This window comes from Bacillus rossius, chromosome 8, assembly GCF_032445375.1.
Source record: "Bacillus rossius redtenbacheri isolate Brsri chromosome 8, Brsri_v3, whole genome shotgun sequence".
Taxonomy (NCBI): domain Eukaryota; kingdom Metazoa; phylum Arthropoda; class Insecta; order Phasmatodea; family Bacillidae; genus Bacillus; species Bacillus rossius.
This window is the reverse complement of record NC_086336.1, coordinates 55774632-55799477: the sequence shown is the minus strand read 5'-3', so window position 1 is coordinate 55799477 and position 24846 is coordinate 55774632. Positions and strand designations below refer to the sequence as shown.

The window sequence follows — 24846 nt, the reverse complement described above, 5'->3', positions numbered from 1 at the left end:
GCAAATCGAATGATTGTTTAGTCAACGTAGCTGCTCCGGCAACGAAATCCCGCGTAGGACGCAGAAACTACGTTTGATTCACGTCAAAATATGTAGGTACCTAGGTGAAAACACAATTTTTTGTACATATATTACGCTCGGCATTATTTTTATGAATTATAAATTAAATTCCGTGTCCCAGTTTCATTTGCGTAATGAGGACACACGAATTCGCTTTCTAACCGAGGTTAGACGCAAAAAAAAACACTCACGTTATTTTTTGTTCATTTCATTCACGCATCAATGAGAGTGCGTTTATTTCCGGGTGTGGTGGTTATTGGCGGCTGAAGGCATGCCAACACCTTCCAAACACAATTTCGTCCTTCGCGATTGGCTTTTAAGTGTTGGCGCTCAGGGCGTAATCGAATTACGGGAACGGGGCGGCTGTTAACAAAGACTGCGGGCTTCCGAACCGATGACTAATGACTGGTGCCAGTAACGGTGGCAGCCATAGCGTTGAGTAGCAAAAGGCACCGTAAAAAATAAAAAATAAAATTCATCGAGAAGATTGGGTGGAGATGCCCGCTGTTCTCTTTTGTGTTGATGATGCCCTCTTAATGAGGCGGCATATCAGCTGCTATCGAGAGTGTGCGCGCGCAGCTAAGGTTTATGCCTATTGTCATTCGCAGAGTCGGACTCTCAGTGCTAGAATTTATTTAATTAGTTCTTATATTTTTTGGTTTATTTATTTAGAATAATTATTAATTTTTTGTTGGGGTGACAAGGAGATAAAATTAACTCTTTATTTTTTTAAACACTGATTTGTGATTTTCTGACCTTTTATAGCGTTTAGATACCTCAGGGATAACAGCATAATTCCTTTTGAGAGTTCATATCGACAATGCTGGCTTAGAAGTTTATACAAATTAACGTCCGTGTCACGTAACTTGTCTCAAATTTGACAGTTCTCATTTCCAAACTGTCACTTGCAAAGCGACACTTAAAGTTGTTTTGAAGTAGCCACTGTCGACAGAACAAATGATAATACCACTCGAGTACCACTTTCGGTTACTGTCGGATCTTAAACGAGTGGTTGCATTGCCGTTGCGTTGCCCAGATTATCTCTTTAGTATTATAGTTTTTGTTGCAAGGTTGTAATTAAAATACAGGTTACCTAAATATATATCACCGAAAATGTCGGGAAAATGGGCGAGGAAGGTTGAAATTCATCCGAGCTATGGTCAAGAATCCTGTGATACTAGGATATACATACCTATAAATACCGATTCGTTTTCAAGTTAACTATAAATTTAAAAAAATTAAAGCAATTCACGAATTTAAGATGTGGCAGTTCGTTACTGATTGCATAACTACGTCCACTTAATTGCTACGCCCTCTAATCGGTATGGTAGTTTTGCGAACAATCCCTCGCGGAGCAAAATAAAAAAAAACTTCGCTCGAAGTGACTACTGGAGCAGAAAGAGAGAGATATATTTATTTACAGAGAGAGAGAGAGAGAGAGAGAGAGAGACGTTGCAGATTGCCATCCAGCAGGATTGGGCTCCTTCCGAGAATGTGTACGTATAGCTATAGATATAGGGCCCGCGCGCAAAAGGGGGTGGGAAAATACCTCACGAGCCGCTAAGGGGTGTGTGTGTGTGAGGGTGAGGAAGAGGCAAGGCAGAGGGTGTGTCTCCACCCACCACCCCCAACAACGGGGCAAGGAATGGTGGGGGGGGGGGGGGGGGTGGATGAGGACATTCTTGGCATTCCAATAAGGCCTCGCTGTTCGCACTGCGCGTGCTCATAACAGCTACGCATACCTCCGGCTGCCACCGGCCAATTTATTGCCCTCCCTTCCCCCCCCCCTATTTTGCCTCTTCGCTCCCCCCACTACCTCATAGACCCCCTGCTCCATCGCGACCCTCCTTACAGGGGTGGGTTTCGGGAGTTGCCCAAAATTTCGTTCAAAGGACGTGGGAAATACGCCGTGCGTTTTCGTACTGGTCTGAAACCCTTCTTCAAATCCACTTTTGAAAACAATATTTTTTTTCTTTCCTGTAACTGTAGCACTTTCATTGAAGGGACCCGCCTAGCCACATGTGTAAAGTCTGTCACGTATTTTCTTTTTCTTCCAAATTTGACGTTTGTCAATAGTACCTAGTACCTGTGGTAGTCATTTACGAACTGTCACTTGCAAGTATCACGTTGATGCTTGTTCACAAAAGCTGCCAACCACATGAAGTAGTTTACAGTTCCTGTTGACCGGACAACCTTTACCTACAGTAGGATACGTAGGCCATTGAGAATATTTTTGAGAACTTGCCAAATTTGAGACGAGTTTCATACACAGGCATATGCTGCCTCTAAACGCAAATCTTATTTTCATCCAAAAGGTGTGTGGTGAGTGATGACCTTGAACATTTCAAGACGGAGAACCTGCATTTATCTATAGTTGGAGATACGAAAATTTTGAAACTTCATTAGGTCGCAAGTTAGAATGCAAACATTCATGCTCTTGCACGCTCTTCACGATTGGACAACAGTTATTTTGACACGCCCCTCTCCGACCGTGAGACAACGATTCCCGGCTAGGAGAGAAGTAAGTGAATCAGAGAGTGACAACTAACACAAACAAAAAATCTCTCGCAAAGAAATCAGCCAACGAAGCTTGGACCAGAAATTAATTGTTTAATTCTTTAAAATACTGCCAAGCGTGATACATAAAAGCAAATATTATTTTTCAACTACATTTCTTGACTCGAATCACACGTAGTTTCCGCACCCGCCGCTAGAATTTTCTCTCGGAGCAGCTACGTCGACTGTAGAATAATTTGATTAACAGACCGAAATGTTAAATGATGTAAACACGCGGCTCCGATAAAAGCGCAATAGACTTGAAAAATACGAAACCCCGACATTTGGGCCTGATTTTTTTTACACTGAATTATATTAAAACGCTGTCCATCTTGTTAAAATTAATTAATCAGTTCATATGTTCTATAAACTTTCCCTTTGTCTTTACGAACTTTGATTCGCGCTATCCGCCACAGATGGCAGCATCGTGGTTGTTACACATTTCTGTTACTTGAATTACGTAGCAATCCCGAAACCACTCCCACCAAATGCCGTATGCCGAGATCTGAGATGTTAAACATCAATAATTGCGAACATTTGCACGACATTTTTATCTGTGGAAATTATTTTGTGGGAGAACAAAAAATTCAAGGAAGGTGTCGTGTTTATAAATATCGGGTTTAGCCTTTAAATAAAAGCGATGACGATAAAAAGAAAAAAAATTCAAAATCGCGAGTGTTACAGAGCCTTAAGTACGCGGCGATTAGCGAGTATGTGCAGAACGTGAACTCGTCGCTCGCTGGAGGTGATGGAGGTGTTAGGGGGAAGGGGGTTAGTAATCGACTATGAAGAACCAGCCTAAAGAGGGGCTGGAACCCTCGGAATATTCGCTCGTGGATGCGCTCGTGTTCCCAAGGGTGGACTTGGGGAACATTTCTCCCGGGGCAGAGCCGACGTGGAAGGGGGGCGGTGGTGACGGGAGGTTTTGATGGCCGCACGCCGTGTTTACCGTTCGGCGAGGATAATTCAATACTCCTTTCCCCCCTCCCCCCCTTCCACCCTTCCTGGTTCTGCCTCAATCACGGCGCGATTGTCTGCGCCACCTAGCACTTGGTGATTCGCGTCCATTTGACTTCCCCCTTCACGTCTTCAACACTGCCACGAAACCGTGTCACGTCATTAGCCTCGTAGCACTGCGTCTGCAACTATCCCTTCCCCTTGCCGCCGCCACTTTCCCCCTTCCTCTACAAGGCCCGTGAACTCATCCGCTTCTTAACGTAACTGATTGTAATCAGGTCTTCGGTATGCTACTTAAGCTTGGTCAGATCACTTGCCTCGTACCACTGTGATGTGGATTCGAATTTCCGTTGTGGAAAGTACGAACCGAAAGTTCAGCCTGTAGAGAACCGACCTAAAAACTTAATCCTTTCGATTCATTGAGCTCTGTGTGTTTTTTTTCTGTGACGCCAGAAGCAATTGCAGCGTTGCCAGTCCAGCATATATCTACAATTTAGTGTTTAGAAAAAATACAGCCGGAAGTAGGGAAAAGCAAGAACTTAATCTAATGTCTGAAATCCGGAACGACACGACTTTCCATACTTTATTTTTTTCAATGAAAATGCTTGCTTAAGAAGTCAGTATTCTATTTTTTTAAATTTGCCTTTGTGTATTTTTGTTTTTTGTCGTGATTAAAAAAATCTAAATATAACCAGGGTTTATTGATTTCAAAATATTTTTTTTTTAACTTAAGACATTATAAACAGATATAGGCCTAATAATAATATCAGTCCGGGCGTGTATTGAAAGTGTATATATAAATATATATATATATACACACACACACACTTTCGGTGCCCTTCTCGAACCGACGAGAATGGCAGTGACGAATCGCGTCATCCCGAGCCAATCATACGCTCGAAAAGTCCATAAAGGCGGTGTTTATTCATGCCACTCCGCGCGGTGGCCTTGGAAAACCCGTAGAATTCCCCAGACCGCTAAAGGTAATAACAGCCAGAGGCGGGACGATGCGATGGAAGCGGAAGGGGTGACGGTAGCGATGACCTTCGTAATCCGGCCAGGCACGCGTGGCCTGCCTTACGTCAATGGAGCGCGCGTGACGTCAGTGGCCGTGCGTGGCCGCCAGCCAGCTCAGAACCTGGCGTGGCGCGCATTGCGGTCTTGACTCTAGCGTTCGTATCAATATAATCTTTTTCTCATTCGTAAATAAAAAAAAAAAAAATTGTTTTTCCAAAAAACCCTGCAACACTCGGGTTTATTTATTTTTATTGATTTACGAATGATTTATACAAACAATTAAGACTTTTTTAAGACAAAAGCATTATACCTACTAACGGTTAATTCGAAACTGTTTACCACACGATTTTATGATTTCAATTCGTTCAAGGACTGACAAAGATCCAAAAATAAACATTAAATAAGGACTTACTAAATGATAAATCCTTTTACGAATATTTAAGTAGTTATATTATAAATTTATTAAAAAAATATGGGAAAAAACTGGAAATTATAGAAGCAAAATAAAGTAGAATACTAATCCATTTAATTATTAAGAAAAACGCAGTAGCGGTCTTATTTTAAGGGCAATGCCACACCTCCCCCCTCCAATACATCAAAACCTGAATTGAACTGAAAAAACGATCTAAAAGAACAGATAAGCTATTTCATAGCTTTAGTAATGAATTTCAAAAGTGGCAACAATAAATTTAAAAATAAAAATAAAAACCTTTTTTAAAGGGCATATAACTTTAAAAAAATTTGAACTTCTTTTTTAACTGTGAGTTATTCATTGCCACCCCAAAATCCTCCAGTCATTCTCCCCTCTCAAGATTTGAAGCTGTGTCCGCCCGTTTGCAGATGTTTGCAGATGTTTGCAGTTGTTTGCAGATGTTTTAAGATGTTTTTAGATGTTTGAAGATGTTTGTAGACCCAGCTGAAGAGCTATCGCGTGAGGGTGAAAAGTTCTGCGTTCGCCAGACGCTCTGTGGATAGGTCACCGGAGGATCCTGGAAAAAAAAGAGGGGGGGGGGGGACAGAATTATAAGTATTTTACCTCTAAACCCTATTATATAAATTTTAATCACTGTTTTTCTTTATTTTTGTCCTTGGTACAACTAATTACTGCTAGGTTAGTGAGTAGTTAACATGCAATTTCTACCTAAAATAATTGAATCCTACGTGTTTGTTTTAAAAATAAAATTTTTGCCATTTCATTGTTGATACTTTTTGCGTATCCATGGCAACGGCTTTTGCAGCGAAAATGTATCCAAGAGGAGTGCTACTGTGTTCAGCCTGTGGACTGCGAAGCATGGGTACTCCAGCTATAGCAATGGAAAAATTTGCAATCCGAGGGGCTTCACTGTTAGTTCTAGCGCAGTAAGTTTGCAGGTTATGAGTATATGGGTTTTCACATCTACCTGACCCTGAAAAAAAATTCAGTTTCTGTTGGCGTTGAGAGGCTTCAGAACGATGTTGTAATGTTATCTCTCCTGTAGCAGCTCGTCAAGAGATGCCAAAGGAGAAATGAGTTAGGTTTACTTGCGAACAAACTTATTTCTCCTTTGGCATCTCTTGACGAGTTGCTACAGGAGAGATAACATTACATGCGCCACTCTGCTTGGTATAAGCTTTCGCCTCTGTCTACCCGCCAGGCACCTTCTGCTTGATTCTTATCAGGCGACCCCTATTTATACTCGGGGAAAAGAAAATGACATCATTCGTATCCAATCGCGGACTTCGACGGATGACCGCATCAGTGCCCAATAGCCGTTCGCTTAGCTGTTACTAAGCACTTGGCCACCAGCGATTCTTTTGTAGAAATAGGAGTTGTCAATACCTGAGTGTTATACAACCCTCTTGACTTGAACGTTTCGCAGATGTCCTGCCGTTTAGGGCAAAATCGTTTGGTAGGGGTACCTACCGTAACAATGTGTGTAATGTGCGATTGGCGTATCCGCAGCCACGATGCCTAACCACATCCAGTCCCTCGGCGTCGCTACAGAAGTGCAACAAGCGGAACAAACATGGCGTCAAATAGCAATGCAGTTACACCACTCTGTCACCGGCTGACTGTTACCATTTCCGTAAGGCTCTGAGCGTGTCACGTTTTGAAGTTTTTACAGCCGGTCGAGTAATATCAGAATCACAGGGAAGCGAAAGTAAGTAGGTAACTGAGTAACACTTGTGTAACGTTCGTAACAAGTATTGTTCGATGGCGCCGGGTAAAAAAAAAAAAAATTGAATTTAAAAAGAAACTTATTTACAGCTGGTTACGCGATTTCGTATACTTTACAGTACTTTTGCAAACGTTTACACACTCTCTCATTCGTTAGCGTACTTTTGCATACTTCCTCGACTCGTTACTCGCAACTCTAAACTCTAACTCTGGGGTTGGATTCTCTGGGGTTGCGACAATTTGTGTGGACATTTCCAATAGGGTTATGTATCATATTTTAGCTATCATTCATCTTTACATTCATTTAAGACATGGAGAGACACTAGTTAATAAAGTTATATTTGAAATTCATTATTACAGGAGTTTAAAATATCGGGATACCTTAAAAGTTCCTATCCCTCTCATGTGTGAAGTTTCATTTCTAGCAAGCGTGGTGGCCACGCATCCATGTTTTTTATTTTTCGTTATCGCTCTGATGACGTCATCGCCTCTAGTCGTCGGCCGTAAAGAAAGTTTCACTAAAAAAAAAAAAATAGGAAGAATTTGGGATGGAAATGAAAACCGCCTCTGCTAGCTGCAACCTTGTGAGGCAGTTCGCCGGGATTTTACTGCCCGGCCCTGGTGCGCTGCTGTTTATGGTCCGTCTGAGGCACCTTTCGTCGGCCAAGGTCGCGGTCAGTCTTCGCGACGAACATTTTCTCTTTCTCCTCCGTCCCCTTTTCAAGCAATTCCCCCTTCGGCCGTCCGCCCGGACAGCTTTACAGTTCCTCCTGCGCGCGCGCCGTGTCGTATATCTCGCTTCGCAAACACCTACCCGCGCGGACACAGGCCGCGGCGGAATGGTCAGTTGGGTGCCAGAAGTGTGGGCGAAGGGCAGGGGCACAAATTCAGAAAAGGTTTCCCTGCCAGATAGTATTTTTTTTCCCTTCATATCTGCGTTATTCACTGCTGTACCTCAAGCGTTGGCAACTACGAACGTAGCAAATTATCATTTTTTTTTTTTTTTTGCGAAAGGACTTTTTTTTTTACCTGTCTTCGGTGACAACGATTCGCAAATCGTAAAACTTTCCTTTTGATAGCTTTATGAAACTAAAAAAAAAAAAGTTTAGTTTTATTTATTCGTGTTATTTTGCTGCGTTCGTTTCAACTTTGGAGTTAGACACTTTAGGGATACGCTATGCTGTGACGTAGTTGAAGTCATTTTATACCTCACCATTGCTGCAGTACAACTCCCAGAACTTTGTGCAACCTGTGCTTGACCATGCCTGACGATGATTTCGATATGAATGAATTATAATTTCCGTCAGTAAGGGCGCCGCCTGGTCGGGGTGTATGTGTGTCATTGAGGCGAGATGATAAGGGCGACGCTAGCTGGTATTTATAGCGCGGTATAGCCTCTAAGCGCAAGGCTCTGAACTGGCGCGCAGTCTTCTCGTCGTCATAGAATAACTGTGAAATTTGAGCGGTGACCGTAACATTATATGGCGGATAAATGAAGATAAAGGCGTAATGCAAGTCCCTTAAGTTTTTTAAAGTGTCTGTACCGTTTGTGTTACTCCTAAAAATGACTCTGAAAACACGCCTTTTAGCCATTTTCGTTCTAAAAATACAATTTAGAAACACACTGCGTTAACGTAACCATCTATACGCGCTCAGCGCATTCTTAAATGCGTTTTGTAAACGGACCCCACTCGGGTATCTTCAACAGGTTTTAAATTGAATGGTTTTCCTTTAGCACGGCACACCGTATCTGTGCCCCGGTAGACTGGGGCCGTAATGTTATCAATATGACTGGTGCAATTTCTGTAGCGCAAAAATCTCAATGAACAAAATAATATTTTTAATTGTTTCTGTATATTTTGTTACCTTCATACCGATAAACATTTTCCACTGTAATTCTATTTTTTTTTCAGTAAGTACATAATGTACATCTAATATAAAACAATAGCGTGGATGTATTATTTTCTCACCTACAACTAGGTATGTAATTTATAAACAAATTGCAGTCATTAGGAGTAATATATCTGTAACTAGGCAAATCAGGTGATTATTTCTTACTTCCAGACTCTTTATTCATTTCACGCTTGAGCCTGTAAACACGCAACGTGAACTTAATTACGAAACAGATTTTTGCCTACACGCACGTGGTTTGCAGTTTCTTAAACTAAAGTGACGCATGAATTTATTTACTAGACAAGAAAAATATTTTAATTATCTTCTCGTAGACTGAATTAACTTTTGCATGCCTAAAGTTGCACGAAGTCGCTTGGTCGGTGGGCGTCCCACGTCGAGGGCGAAGATTCCACGGACGTTTCGGTCGAACTTGCAGTCGCCATCTTCAGGGTAGCAGTTACCTACGCGGCCAGAACACCAAGCCAAGAAACTTCAGGCAATGGCCACGAAGGCCTGCAATTATTATTTAAGTTTCACGAACCAATCTGAACATGGATATGGTTCAATACATGAAGATTAATTAATATATTTATCATCGGCATTTTTAGTGGTAAATTGAAGGCGATGCGCCTTTTCTTGCATCTAACCAAATTTTTCTGCTGTTACATAATACATTTAAATTCTATAAAAATAAGCATAACATAAACATAACAATGAAATAGTCAATAAGATAGAAAGCAGAACTAAGCTTTAACTAAATGTTCAAAGATAGGAGGTAACCATTACAAAATTAAACCAAAATGTAATTAACATGTAACTAAACATTATGCATAGGCATACACTGCTGGAAAGTATAAATGAGTAGTATTACATTAAAACCAATAATTCACAATTTTACGCACAGATTCAAGCTTAGCTTATGTTAAGCTTATGGAAATGAAAAGCAACATACCTATAGTTTCCCGCCTGCGTTATTTTTATGGATGGATGTAATGGAAATGAGCTTCATCGGTGTGGAATAATTTCCGTTGTGCCAAACCTTTTTTGCACGTACACTCAGAACGCATTTAATGAAAGAAAGAAAAAAGAAACAGTTTATTGTAACCTTTGTGTTTTAGACTTCTCATATTAAAAAGTTTAGATTTAAGAGAGACGTATTTTAACAAGATGTTTGCTGTTAAAAATTAATCTGAGTTTTCGATAGAGAGAATAGATTAGCGACACTGCACCTGCTGTTACATTACACTCTTAATATATGATTCAACATGACAAGGGAGATATTATTGATTAAGCTATATATTCAATACCCTTTCATTAAACTGAAATAAGGTCCAATAGTTTCTGGTATCACAACACTATAAATTACTCTACTAGTTCTTGTACTCTCTTTTTTTATTATACTGAAGGACTAATCTTAGAAATGTTAGTTTTCAGCAAAAAAAAAGTATTTAATTACATAGTTACAATATTGAAACTGCATGAGAGTGTGCCATTCGATTGGAAGTTAAAGAGTATCCGCAGCCAATTGGCAAAAGACACCGACTTCTTTGTTATAACGTTTGTGGAGTTAATTCCGGTAATGAGAGTTTGGCAGGATTCAGTGATTATTCTCACCTCACCACCAGAACTTGTCTTCTTTGTCCTTTTCTTCCTGTATTCTCAGTGTTTGAGGACTACGTATACCACAGTCTTGAAGTTCACGTCAGTTAAGCGTCTTTTCATCACCGTTTATTTCAAAAAGAATTTTTTTTGTTGGTATATGCGCCATTGCTGGTCCACATTTTTTATAATAGAGAAACCGCGAGCACAGCTAAAAAGAGATGAATACACAAAAAAAAAATCCGAAGTCAGCCGATGTCAAAAGTCAAATGCACAGACAGCACATAGAACACAGAGGACCTGTTCATTCCACGGAATTATCTATGCTGTCCCTGCTGCTGTGTTTGTGTATTCATCTCTTCGTCCATGCTTGTGGTTTCTCTATCACATGCAGTGTAGACCAGCAATGACGTGTGTTCAGAAAAAAAGTTTTAAATTTATTTTTCCCCATTGCAAGAATCCTTCAAAGAACATACTGCGTAGGTTTACATATTTTTTTACACAAATTATTAAAAAAATAATAACAATTATATTAATAATACATATTTACTTTCACATTAAAATTCAAAATAAATATCCATTGAAATTAAATTATTATATATATCTAACATATACCTATGTAAATTATTTTTTACATCTCCAGATGCTTTGATGACATCTCCATTGTTGTTGGTTGCATTTGAAATTGGTTCTTTATGTTTTCGAGTAAGTAGCCTACGGATTGCCTGGACTTTATAATGCATCGCTAGTTCGCACTGACATCAGGGAGTCGACACCGTGTACTCGTGATGACGTGGCAACTTCTTGTCTTCTGCGCGTGGCTGTGGCATTGTTTTGCGATTTACCAGTATAACTACTGGAGCATGCTGATGGAAACGACACGTTATTTTATTTAAAAATTCTATCCAAAAACAGACATCAGCTTCCGTTAAAATTTGGTATAAAACGACGATTTTTTTTAATGCAGTACGTGTTTTTGTGAACAAGTCACAAAATATTGAAAACTTCCTATATCTAAGTTTGAAAACGTAAAAAGCTAAGTGACCTTATAACCTAAGCAATGTCTACCGACTTAACGTCCACCATTACACGCGTTTTTGATAGTTATGCTGGTTTAAAGGCCGTCTAGTGTCGGGGGACACAAATTTGTTACTCCACGTGTGCTGTACCTCAACATTCGCCACACTAAACGAGTTCCTTCAGAACGACTCATAAAAATATGTTCAATGTTTACATTACCCTACAAAGAAGCTGTCAAAGTTTTTTATATTATTTTCCTAATGACGTAAAAATTAGTAATACCTATATGTTGCATACATAATCATTTCATTTAACCAAATATTTGGTTAAAAAGTTCATGTATATAGGGGAGACCGGGGCTGGTTGTAACAGGGGCAGGTTGTAACAGGGCGAATAGTTCCACGACCAGCCACAAGAGCGTATCATCGTTTCAGCCATCAAGGCACATTATGATGCCTTCAGTGCGAGTGGTAACACTGTGGCAGTCGGACGATTTCACTGGCGACAAGAAGGAAAAATTTGTTTTTGGACGAGGTAAGTAAATATTGTTTGTTTGACTGACATTCGTATTGTACGTAATGTATAGGGAGTTTAGAAAATGTCTTCGGGGCAAAATAATCTCCTAAGCTTTAGGTTCTGATATGTTTTGTTGGCATTGGAAACAAATACAAACTATATGGTAAAATTAAATGTTTTCTATAATGATGTCACATGGGGTAGGTTGTAACAGCGAAATTAATCTGTTACAACCTGCCCCACGTACTGTTACAACCTACCCCGTGACCACGTTTTCCTAATTTATTGTTCCTTTTAAGTCTTTTATGAAAGAAAAAAAATACATTTTAAACGGTTTTATCTTGTAGATGTAATTAATAACTTCCAGTCAAATTTTAATTTCAGATGCGTAACTACAAAAGAAAAACCGACAAAGGAAAATATTCTATTGACATGTTGGAGAAAGCAGCTGAAGTTGTAAGAGAAGGAAGATCTGTTAGGCATGCTGCGAAAACGTACAACATCTGCCATGTGACACTTGGGAGGTACATAAAAAAGAAAAACAAACGTAAGTTGCATTCATTAATGAATTTTCTTAATTACATCTGCTTGATTTCTAACATAAATACGTCTCAACAATGGGTTGTAAACGTTTTTTATTGTATTAGTACAAAAATATGGTTTTGCGTAGTTTAGATTTTCTTATGTGAAAACAGGAGCAAAATTAACATAGGCCTGTATGGTTTTTCTATTGTTTCAGGTTTAAATGCAGTCGATATTAATTTTCGAGAGGAGTGGAAACCTTTGGCTGGTTATTATGGGAACAGACAGGTATTTACACCTTTGCAAGAGATCGCTCTTGTTTCCTACATAAAAACATGTTCTGACATATATTTTGGACTCACTCCACGTGATGTACGTCATCTTGCATTCTTATGTGGGAAGAAGTATAATGTTCCCATGCCAAACACATGGAGTGACAAAGAACTAGCAGGTGCAGATTGGCTCTCTTCCTTTTTAAAGCGCCACCCAGACCTTTCCATTCGGACTCCAGAGGCAACTAGTTTGGGAAGGGCTTCTAGTTTTAATCGTGCCAACGTTTCAAAATTTTTTGACAAACTCTCTGAAGTTTATGATCGCCATTCTTTCACAGCTAATGACATTTGGAATGTAGATGAGACCGGGGTCACTACTGTCCAGAATCCTTCAAAAATCGTAGCAAGAAAGGGGGTAAAACAAATTGGAGCAATGACATCATCTGAACGAGGGCAGTTAGTTACTCTAACTGTAGCAGTAAATGCTGCTGGAAATGCTATCCCTCCTATGTTTATTTTTCCTAGGGTAAGGTATTATGATCACTTCATCAGAGATGGTCCAACTGGATGTATAGGTGCTGCAAATAAGTCTGGCTGGACTACGGAGGTAGAGTTCTTGCTTTTTCTTAAGCATTTTGTTTCTTGTATTCGTTCGAGCCCAGAGAAACCTATCCTCCTCCTTCTAGACAATCATCAGTCGCATTTAGCTCCTGACTGTTTAGATTTTGCCAAAGAAAATGGCATTGTAATGCTATCGTTCCCACCTCACTGCACTCATCGCCTTCAGCCACTTGATCGAAGTGCTTTTGCCCCACTCAAAAAACAGATCAATACGGCAATGGATGCATGGTTGAGGAACAACAAAACACCAGAGAGCACAGTTAAGCCTATGTCAATCTATGATATTCCCTCAATCTTAAAGATAGCTTTTCCCACTGCCACAACGCCAAGAAATATCCAACAAGGATTTGAGAAATGTGGAATACATCCTTATAATAGGGAAATATTTCAGGATGCCGATTTCGCTCCTTCGTTTGTGACAGACAGGCCTGATCCAGACTTAGCACCAAGTTGTTCACACGATGTGTCCAGGGATTCACAAGGAACACCAGTTCAATCATTTTCTAACTGTTCCCACACACCAGAGAAGTTTTCTCCAGAAGTGGTTCTACCTCTTCCTAAAGTCGCTCCAAGGAAAAGGAAAGGAGGAAGAAAGACCAGGAAAAGTGCCATTTTGACGGATACTCCAGAGAAGAAAGCCATTGAAGAAGAATTTGCGAAACGAGGAACACCAGGCTTGATTAAGATAAAAGGGAATGTATCACAAACGCGCATGCCTGCAAAATCCACGCCCAAACGTTCTCTAAAACGAAGATCAGCAGAGTGCAGCTCATCAGAGGAAGAAAGCGAGTGCTTTTGTTTAGTGTGTTTGGAATCATTCTCTACAAGCAAACCAGGAGAGGAGTGGGTTCGTTGTCTAAACTGCCAGTTATGGTCGCATTTTTCTTGTGCAAAAAAATCTAAAATGTATATTAGTCATAATTGCCAATCAGATGAAATCTCTGAGTGAGGACCACTGTTCATTTAATATTTGACAAACTGAAGTTAAACAAGTGAAAAAATAATAATTTTTGTTGAAATATATTGTATAAGTAGTAATTTGTTATAAGTAATCCCAGTAAAAATTATATTTTACCTTGTAGTAATGTTGTTACAACCTACCCCAATGTGTGTTACAACCAGCCCCGCCTCGGGGCAGGTTGTAACACTTTACACCTCCGAGGTTTTAGATTTGTACAGAAAAATATGCTAGAGGAAAATTTATGTAAAAATTGTTTTGTAAAAGTAGAATAACTACTGAATAAGTTAGCTCAGTCAGAAGTGCCGTTTATATTATCCATGATCAGATAAAAAATAAAATAGCGAAACTGTTACAACCAGCCCCGGTCTCCCCTACACCAAATCATATATTTGCTATGTTATTAAAATTTTTATTAAATAAATATTATTTTGATAAGAAAACTAATTAGTTTTAATTAATATATTAAACACCAGTATCTCAATTATAATATGTTAATAATGATGCATTTCATATTGTTGTTTAAATTGTTTTTAATATAATTAATGGCTATTCCTTAAAATAATAATGCTGTACCTAGTTAGGGAGAAATATGTGATGTAGGATTACGTTTTTACGTAATATAACTTTTTCAGCCACACGCAACACCATAGTCTGTACCATGTTGCAGAAGAAAAGCCCTGCTAAAAACGCTCGTGGAAATGTTATGACAGCAGAACCACTCCCAGACGGCGGTGTGCCGGCTGCACAGAGACACGCCCCTTCTCCCGTCGCACAGGCCGCGTCGGTGCGCCGCGCCCGTTGCGTCGTAGATGTTGATTTGGAGCGACACAGCCTTGCCAGGGGTTTAGGGTGAGGGGGGAGGGTGGTCGTGGTGTTGTAGGAGCGGCTCCAGGCGACATAATGGGGCTTCATTAGCGGCCATTCATCAGTTGCGGTGGTTGGCAGCGCCGAGGGAGGGAGGGGCCCGGGGCAGACGTCACAGCAGACGGCTTCCTTCCTTGGCCGGCCTGCCGACACCTCCCCCCCCCCCCCCTTCACCCCCTCCTTCATCGGGCACCAACACGGGGCCCCGGACGTCCAGTTTGATGCCACGAATCTTCCCTTCCCTCCCGCCGCCACCCGGCCACCCCCCCCCCCCCCCCACCCCATCCACCAACACGAGGGCCGTCGTCCATCACCGTGTGCCACGGTCTCTTGTGTCGCGGTCGTGGCGGGGAAGTGTCATGGCGACTGCAGGGCTGCATTCTGTCCTTGCTCGCATTGTCCCGACGTCTGCGAGAATTATATATAGGTATTTTAAAAAAAACATACAAGTATCTTGAATAATTAGATATTCATTTCATAATTTCAAATCTGATATTGCTAATTTTTTTGTTGTTGTAATTTATTCTTTACCAACAAATACAACAAGTGGGACTCATTCACAAAATATTTAAATATATAAAAAAAGAACGCGCGTAACTCAGTACACATGTTAGTAGTGAAACTTCTTTGGATAATTCAAACTGTGCGTGTTACAGTTTCTTCAAACAATTTTTGCAATTTTGAACACGTCAAATCTCTGAATGAAATATGTGATCCATAACAGGTGGCGCTATCTATGCGGGAAATGCAGGAACTGTCTCAAAAGCGCTCTCTAAGCTGCTGGTTGAACAAGGAGGAAAGCGAGCGCGCTGGTTGCAAATATAAAATTCAAGAAACTCAACGCTGAATATAACTATATCTATTTTCTGAAAAAAGCTCTTGCGCACGCTATCTTTCTTATTATTTCGTTCATGTATCTCTATCGATTCTATATTTTTTTTTGTGGGGAACGAATCATCGCATAAAGAGAACGGAAACGAGCCCAGAAAAGTATGTAGTATAGTGCTCTCTTCATAATCTCTTTGGCTGAAGTACCTATTATCTGTCCTTTTCGCGTCAGAAACGTTTCACAACAATGTTTCAAGAAAACATTGCATTGAAATTCGGCCTTGAGTTTTTACTCTCGTCACGCCCAAATAATTTTTACTTCATTTCATAAAGTTCAATATTATTGAATAATCAGATATTCAATTCGACATTCAAAATTTAATATGTAGCCTATTATTAATTTTTTTATTCATTTATTCGTTACCAATATACACACCAAGTGGAACTCATTCACAAAATATTTAAATGAAAAAAAAAATTCCTGCAAGATAGCTCTTACGTCCTTTTTATATGTAACTTTTAATATGTGATGATAAAATGTAAATACTCTATTATTATTATTATTATATATACAATCAGTTGGATCAACCAAATTGGTTTCCTTTAAAATTGCGAAGTGAAAAAATAAGGCGAGGCCTATTCTTTGTTTCTATTTCGATTCGAAAATACTTGATATTCAAGGATAATTTGATGTTCGATTAACATAAATAAACAAACAGGATTCTCGGAGAAGCCCGCGCATCCACCCGCTCCATCCGCAGAAGTGCAGGAGTCGCCGTGGAGAAAATAACGTTCCTCGAAGAGCCAGCGGCGTGCGTCATTGCTCGCCGGCCGTCGCGTCGCTGTCTCGTCCGAACCAGTCGAGGGATCGTCCTGGCGAGGTGTCTGACGCGCGAGATAATAATATAGTATTATATAATTAAAGTATAATATAGTATAATATAGATAAGTATAATATAGTCTAATATAATTAAAGTATAATGTAGTATAATATAATTAAAGTATAATATAGTATAATATAGATAAGTATAATATAGTTTAATATAATTAAAGTATAATGTAGTATAATATAATTAAAGTATAATATAGTATAATATAATTAAAGTTTAATATAGTATAATATAATTAAAGTTTAATAATATAATATAGTTAAAGTTTTCTTTGTACGCCCCACCCGCCACATAGGGTTGTGTACATGTGTAACAAACATGGTGCTGCCATATGTGGCGAGTGGGGCGGACCAAGAAAACTTCAATTAGCCTACATTAATTAGTAATTAAAATTTTTTTAAATTTTCACCTGGGCGAGTACGGTGGCAGGTTGTTACGATGGTAGGCGCTAGCGAAGGTTGAAGACATGCGCTATGATTGTGCCGCTTGAGTTTGATCGTCATTTTAGGTAGATTTCAAAGAAATACTACCCATTGTAGCCGTTACCAAAGTGCGACTTCCGGAAAATTGTTATATAGTTTTTTTTTTGTTTCATGGTCCATAGACCTCAAAAGCACCGTCAACTCAAAAGATTATGTATAATCAAAATTTTTGTGGACACGATAACTGTCACAATTTTTCTCAAATCACTTCCAAACTGATACATAAAATATAGTATTGGAAAATCTTGGTCGAGTTCGTTAATGGACAATATCCAACCAAAGAGGTAGAAATGGGGAAGGTTTTTTAAAAATCAGAAGACTCGTTCTAACTCCCGTAATAAGGAAAATCCGTTTGGAAATTTTATAACTCGTAGTAGTAATGTTAAAATATTTTGTCTGAATACGTTTTTGATACGACCAATCATAACAGCAAGGGATTAAAAAAAAAGGTTAAAATTAAAAAAAAATTCTCAACTACCTCAATAGGTACATTATCAAATACGTTCAAATTGTTAGTAAATTTTATCATATTTACCTAAAACTTTTGTCTGAAACAATCTTTAATACATTTACTTTCATTTCTATTATAATTTATTTGTAAAACGCCTAAACTTTATCTAAAATCTTTGGCTGGCACACGTTTTGATGAAACGAACTATTACCGTAAAACAGGTGTTGAAATTGTAATAAAAATATCTTTTTTAGTATTAAATTCGTTGGAAATTATTAATAATTATCGTAATATTACCTTAAATTGTTGACCAAAAAATTTATACGATCACGTATTATTGCAAGGGATGAAAATTAGTGTTTGATGATCAAAAGTAATTTTATGACTTCCTTACTAGTTATGAAATTCATTAAGAAATTCAATGCTGGATGCAATAAGTTAAACATTCAAAATATTTTCACTGCATGGAATATAAAAAAATGTTCAATCGATCTTTTTTGAATATTGACGAACATAATAGGATGGCATTTAAACTAATCTATCAAAATCAGCTTTCGTATGGGATAAAAAAAAGCACATCATAAATTTTTCAGTAAGAAATAAGAAATTTTATGTTTACCAAAGTTCAAAGCGAATTTCCGTAAGGCGAATGTGCAAATCTGCGAATTTTCTTGTCGGTTTTAACACAAAAATGGCAAACAAAATTTAATAGCTAAACAGAAAAGGTATTTTTTTTATATCAGCCCTTTTTACTAAACAAAGGGCACATAAAAATACATCATATAGCTGTGTTATTGTTAAAGTAATTTTTTTAAATATTTTTCCGTAAAAATATTTTTTGATAACTGTGTGTGTGCCACAAATAAAATAAAAAAAATTATTTCTTAAATATCTTTATTCGCGTTGAAGCAAATAAAAATCAGTTTGATAAAGTTTATCTCTTAAATACCTACGCTGTGTGTTCACTCATACAGTTCATCAATGAAATGTTAAATAATTATGTTATTTGTGTTAGAATTAACTATTTTAAGTCCTTAAAAATATAGGTTGTGTTTGATTATCAAACACACTAATGCATGGCCTACTTACAGAATAATAATAAAAAACTGAAATCAAATATTTATTTAGTCTTGTAGGTACGTCCTCTTTAATGATATGTGTTTTTCGCCTACCGCATGTTTTTTTTTATCTTCCCGTCTGTTTTCTGGCCCTTCATCTTTGTCTCGTTGGCCCTTTTATCCAGCCTCCCCTGGACCGCGGCTCTGCTGATATGAGGGATGCTACCGCCTGGGAGGACCCATTGTCTGGCTAGCAGCACCCACACCCCTCTCCACCGCACCCACACTGTCTACTTTCCCCTCCCTTCCTCCAAATTACCCCCACCTTTTATTCCCCCCCCCCCCCCCCCCCTCGCATGACCCTCCACCAACTACCGGCCTCGTGATGAGATCCCGAGGTCGTAGCTGGAATCAGACCGCCACAACAGGGTTTGTTAGACGTACCGTAGACACGGCGTGAGTACCACAAGGGAGACTCGTGTACCGTAATGAAGCAGTCATGGTACGCGTCTCGTGCAGATTATTCTTCTCAGATCCGACATTTCCCAAAAGTTGTACAAATGGCCTACGTGTTCTTCGCAAGAACAACGCATGTGGCCCCTGGTTGTACCGAATCTAAACGCGGATACAAATCTAGTACGGCCCTCGTGTCCGAGTACCCAAAAAACTGGCAAACCCAACTATTCTCCAGGACCCATCCTCTTTGGTCCCGTAGCTACTTAGCCTGCCTGCTGACCGGGCCTGTGGTTTTCCTTGCCTATGACTATTTACAGTCCAGAGTTAAGATAGGGGAGTTAGCCATGGAATAAATCGCTGCAATGGCTGGCCAATCTCCGAACAGAGCACACGATGAATGCTAATCTTCCAGCCTGGTGGAAACCCCGCATTATTAGGCGTATAGGATCTGGCCTGAGACGTACATAGAGTCTTCCATAAACAAATTCACTAAAAATAAGTTCAAAAAGGGAATAAATTCGTATCCTTAAGCTGCTGCTGTTATCTGAACATTGCGTGTAAACAACATCACGTGATTTGTCAGTGTTCGAGAACAAACATCACGTGTTGCTTTTGCAAGCGAAAGTTTTGGAAAATGGGCCCTGCTGGTGGGTTACTTATTACTTTCTAAGAACTGTCAAATTCGAGGCGTATTTGGTCAAACTGGTGAAAATTTTTGTGTGGTCAGAAAATCAAGTGATTCGTCACTGTACTCGGGTTTGATTCCAGGTCAGAGCATACTGCTAAACCCCGGGTGTCAGCGCGCTGTTTATAAACCACTCGCCAATTTCTGTAAGCTGTCTAGTAACTAAGGCATACAAAATTTACTTTATCTGGCTTCAAGATATGTTCGACTTTGTTGTACATAATCAAACTGTCAGCTAATTTTTCCATTCTTTACCGCAGAGGTCGAAGTCCAAATTTTGCTAATTTTTATTCGTTGATGATTATGATTTAAAAGTTTTTATACTAACCAAAACATCGCAACTCAATAGAATGATTAACAAGTATTAGAATTGCTTAAGTCCAAGGCTTTAGTTGAGCCAGGAAAACTTAGGTCAAGTAACTATGTTCTACACTTGTGGTTTTTGGAAAAAGTCTCCCAATTGGAAGAAACTAACTATAAGTACCTTCTAGTCAGCCACACACACACATGGAGAATGATGGAAAACCACAGTGTCATAGAAAGAGAAGTTTAGTTATGGGGTAGGTTTCTTCATTGACTAATTTCATATTTTAAGTTCTCTCTTAGGTCATTTTCGTAAGCTAGTTATTGGCTTCTAAATGCTTTGGAGAGTGTGAAATTTCTCGTTATCTATTGGTCAAAATTAATTCAAATGTACAAGGAAATGCGATCAAGTTTAAAACAAAGAACGGATTTTGATGGTATTTACTGATAAACAAATAACATTTTAAGAGTAATTACAAATGTTCGTGTTTGGACAGCGAAAATGGCTAAAAGTTAGTCATTTCAAGGATATATTTTTCCAGGTAAAATTTTTTCGTTAATTGGTGTTACTACTACGCGTAAGAGGCATGTGGTACGTGGCATACCCTGCTGTTTTACCTTCAATGTGTCTAGGCTAGGAAAGTGTTTAATCAGGAGAAAAAAAAACACCGTAGACGCAACTCCCATCAGAGATTTTTTTTTTTCCAACCCCATCGCTTCTGCCTTCTCATCGTCGAGTCCGTAATGAGAGCTCGTGCCGGTGTTGATTGTTCGGTTGACGTTCCTATCCGTCACGTTCCTTCGTCTGTTTTTCCTTTTTTCTCTTCTTCTTCTCCTCTCTCTCTCTCTTCCCTCCGTCCTATGGACCACTGCGTCGCCACCGCATTCCAGGGCTGTCCACTCGGCGCTATTAGCGGCGCGCCACGAGGTCATTGCCTGGCTGATTACCAGTGTTGCCAATTTGTGGGTAGTTCCCCCGAAGTTCAGGTGTTTTAAACTACTGCTGGGGAAACTTAAAGAGCATTAACTGGTTTCAGTTCAAATGAGGGTATTTTTGTACCACAAGAAATAACACTTTTGAAATTAGGAATAAAGAAGTTGTTGCCAGAACAACTAGAAGTAGGATGTGCATGTGTGGCTATTTAACAAACTGAAATATGTTAAAATAAAATCGTACCAGTAAAATTTTACACTATTTTATATTTATTGTCTAAATGACATCGCTATCCTTTTATTCACTTCTTCCCATCGACTGATACACACCAGGGGGTGGCCTGCTGATTTAATGGTACCCAAGTGAAGCCATTTTTCTCTTCAGCTCGTGATCCGCGCCATGTTGTTTATACGACCCAAACATTGGCTGAATTGTCGTGTTTGCATTACGAACAGTTTTAAATTACTGCATTTTGTGGAAGTGACAGAGTTGCAAATTGGTGCAAATTGGTAATAAATAATTTGTAGTTTATTATTTCTATTATTCTTACCAAAATATTAAGGTCATACTTAATTTTTTACTCCCATAAAAGACTAATTTCAATAAATGAAAAAATGCAATACGTAATAATAGTTGCATTATTTTTTTTCTTTTAGTTTCCTCCTTCTAGTTTTAATTGAATCTAAAGTTTTCATTTTTTCGTTTTAAAAACATAGCTACCCTTTTACCCCTCTTAGGGTTTGTATTTCACAAAAAGGTAACATGGTGGTTGGTAGTTTTCGTATGTTTATTATTGGTACCCAATAGATTTTATTGTTCTTATTCAGAGATATAATTATTTAATGTAAAACTATATTAATCCTTTTTTCACCACTAATAATTTGAATTTCGCAAAGTAATAGTAGTAGTAGTTGTTATAGTAGTAGTAGTAGTAGTAGTAGTACAATTGTGTATCTTTTCTTATGCTGAATTTGTTTTGGAGATATAATTAATTATTATAAAACTGTATTTAACCCCTTTCACTCACTTGAGGGTGGAATTCTACATATTAGCCTAGTTTTTAAGTAATTTAAAAAATGTTATATAAGAAATTTTTTTATCAAAATGCTTAAAGTATTTTTCGATTTAAGCTGGAATAAAAATACAGACTTTTTTTAAAATCAAATTTTTAGTTTTTGATAATTTAATAAGTTGTTTACAAAAAATGTAATAAAATCCGATAAGTAGTTTTCAGTTTATACTAACAAAAAATAACAGAAAACAATTAAATACTATATTTTAAAGTTCTCAATATTGTAAAAAGTTATTTCCAATATTTTTCATCATTTTATATAATATACGGATTTTTTTCTCGATCAGTTTTATTATTAGTATTTACATAGTAGGAAAAGTGTTTGATATGGAACACGGATCGTCTGAATTACGTTCAATTGATTGAATTTGTGTAAATATAACAGATTTTGTCACTATAGAAAAATTATTTCGTTGAAATAATTGGTAGGCAACACATTTATTTTCCACGTATTTTTATGACGTGTTACAACCCCCCAAATATTTCAATGAAATCTTTTTTCTACAGCCACAAAATCTGCTGTAGTTATGTTATGGAACTTCATTCAACTAAACATTACTCAGTGTTCCATCTTGAATACTATCTAGGTAATATAAAATACAATAAAAACGGGGTTCAGCTCAAACCTGAAAGACGTAAACAGACTTGGTATCCGAGACCGGAGAGCCGCGACTGACTGGAATCTCCGATGCCCGCCGTTGTAGAGTGGCGTGGGAAGGTGGGTGGGTATCTGTTGTAAGTAGTTGTTTCCGGCTGTCACCTGCGGCCAAAGTTTTTTTTTTTTTGTTGCTACCGTGGGGGGGGGGGGGGTTGTAGGGTTTAGAGAGTCTGTAGATGATCCCAGGTCCAGGTCTAGGCACCTCCAAGATCCTGGGGTCCCAGCACCACCTAGCATATCTTCAACCCTCCTGGCCTTTGGGGCAGCAACCGCACAAGTCTCTCTTCACCTCTCCCTCCTGCCGTCTCGGACAGGTCGTTCGTACTGTTCGCTTTGAACTGTGAATTATTTATTACGTTGTAAACTCTTCGAATTCCACTAGTTATCTTAACGTTTGTTAACGTTAAATAAAAACTGTGGCAGAAAATCTAAAAACAAATAATAAAATGATCGCTTTTTTACTGCAAAATAGTTGCAGTAATGCCATGTTTAAATAAGCATCTTTGACGACTATGTTCCCGTTAATGTTCAAAGTGATAATTTTTTTAAATATTTGTCAGTCGGTACCTACTTCATGATTAAACAGATGCTTTATCCAATTAGTTAACTCGTCAAAGCCCTCCTGCCTGATGTCAATATGTATTTTCATCTCCCCAAATACAGCCCATATTTGGTCAATTTATTTTCTGATTATTAATACGTGGCGTATCTCAAATCCAAGTCTGAAAGTTTGGGTTCATACACAGGGTTGTGTAGGAGGCAGAAATGTCTGTAAATACCCATCTATTCCAAAAATGATTTTATGTCAGTACAACTGTTACCGTAGACAATAATAAACATTGACTCCATGTTATGTGGGATGCCATATCGGCGAACGTGTGTACATATCACAACACACTATATGTACCTATGGTTAGTAGTGTACCTCTTCGATAGAGATTTCCCCACAAAATTCCACATAAGATGGATTCATTGTATCAATACCAGCAAATCTGTTGAAATATTCTGTATTCTTTTGTCAAGTTTCATTTTCAATTGCTTTTTTTTTTTAAGTTTTTACAAAATTATAATTTTTTTAGTGTTAAGCTAAAACTTGTGTTTTAAACGTTAGGAATAGCTATAAATAACTGAAGCTGCAATAAATTACCCAGCTGTGATAAATATATATAATATATTGATTGGAAAGTGACCATTACTCAGTTATTCTAAATTTGTAATTACGGTTACTTGTTATAGGGCTTTAGTGAATAACGTGTAGCTTTGGCCTGTATCTGGCTACAAAATTGGCAAAAAAAATGGAACATTCGATTTTAATGTAGCTAAAAAAAAAAGTGTAACTGGCTAGAAATAAATGGTGAAACTATAAACGCTAAAAAAAAGGTCCAAAAACGAAAAAAAAAAAAAAAAGAAGAAGACGGAGTCAAAGACGGCGGAATATTTGATTCCGCCATAGTAGAATCGAGTGCTCGCTGTCACTCTAGGGGATGATGTTTGTACTACTTGATGCTAGCGCTCCTAGTAGCGAGTATTGAAAACAAATATTTTGGCAGCGCCCTCTTGCAGACGATGTGTGTACTAGGTGACATTAGCATTCCTAGTAGCAGACACTAAAAATAAATATGGCGGATTGGCCTTCAACAAGTGATACTATTATTCCTTCACATTAAAAGTATTCCAAGTCTGAATATGTGTATTATTTTTGTATAGAACTTATTAAATTCTCAGGCTGGTAAAAGTATCGATGGCCGTGTGGTCAAAGGCGTATGTTTTCCAATCCAGAGGTAGAAGCTGTCATGTTTCATATCACCTTGCTTCCTATGTATTTTTGATAAGGAATTAAATTCAATATGTCTATAAGGGTCACTACAACTCTGGTAGATAATGGAACAAGGAACTTATGTGCATGAGACAGAGTGATGCTGGCGCACTCCAGGAACAAAGAGCAGAAACAAAGATGGCGGACATTACATCATCCAAGATGGTGACCTTCAGCAAAACAAAAAATATGGCTGC

General features: G+C 38.5%; 1 protein-coding gene and 1 long non-coding RNA gene across 2 annotated transcripts in view; both read left to right on the top strand.

Annotated features, from left to right (window-relative positions):
* The window catches only part of LOC134534967 (uncharacterized), a 963569-nt gene that overhangs the window by 510529 nt on the left and 428194 nt on the right, over positions 1–24846 (top strand). The window lies entirely within an intron of this gene.
* Positions 11621–14452, top strand: LOC134535327 (uncharacterized). The gene is made up of 3 exons (XM_063374393.1): positions 11621–11794; positions 12161–12323; positions 12516–14452. Exons 2-3 carry the CDS (start codon positions 12161–12163, stop codon positions 14138–14140), a joined length of 1788 nt encoding a protein of 595 aa, XP_063230463.1. The 5' UTR covers positions 11621–11794; the 3' UTR covers positions 14141–14452.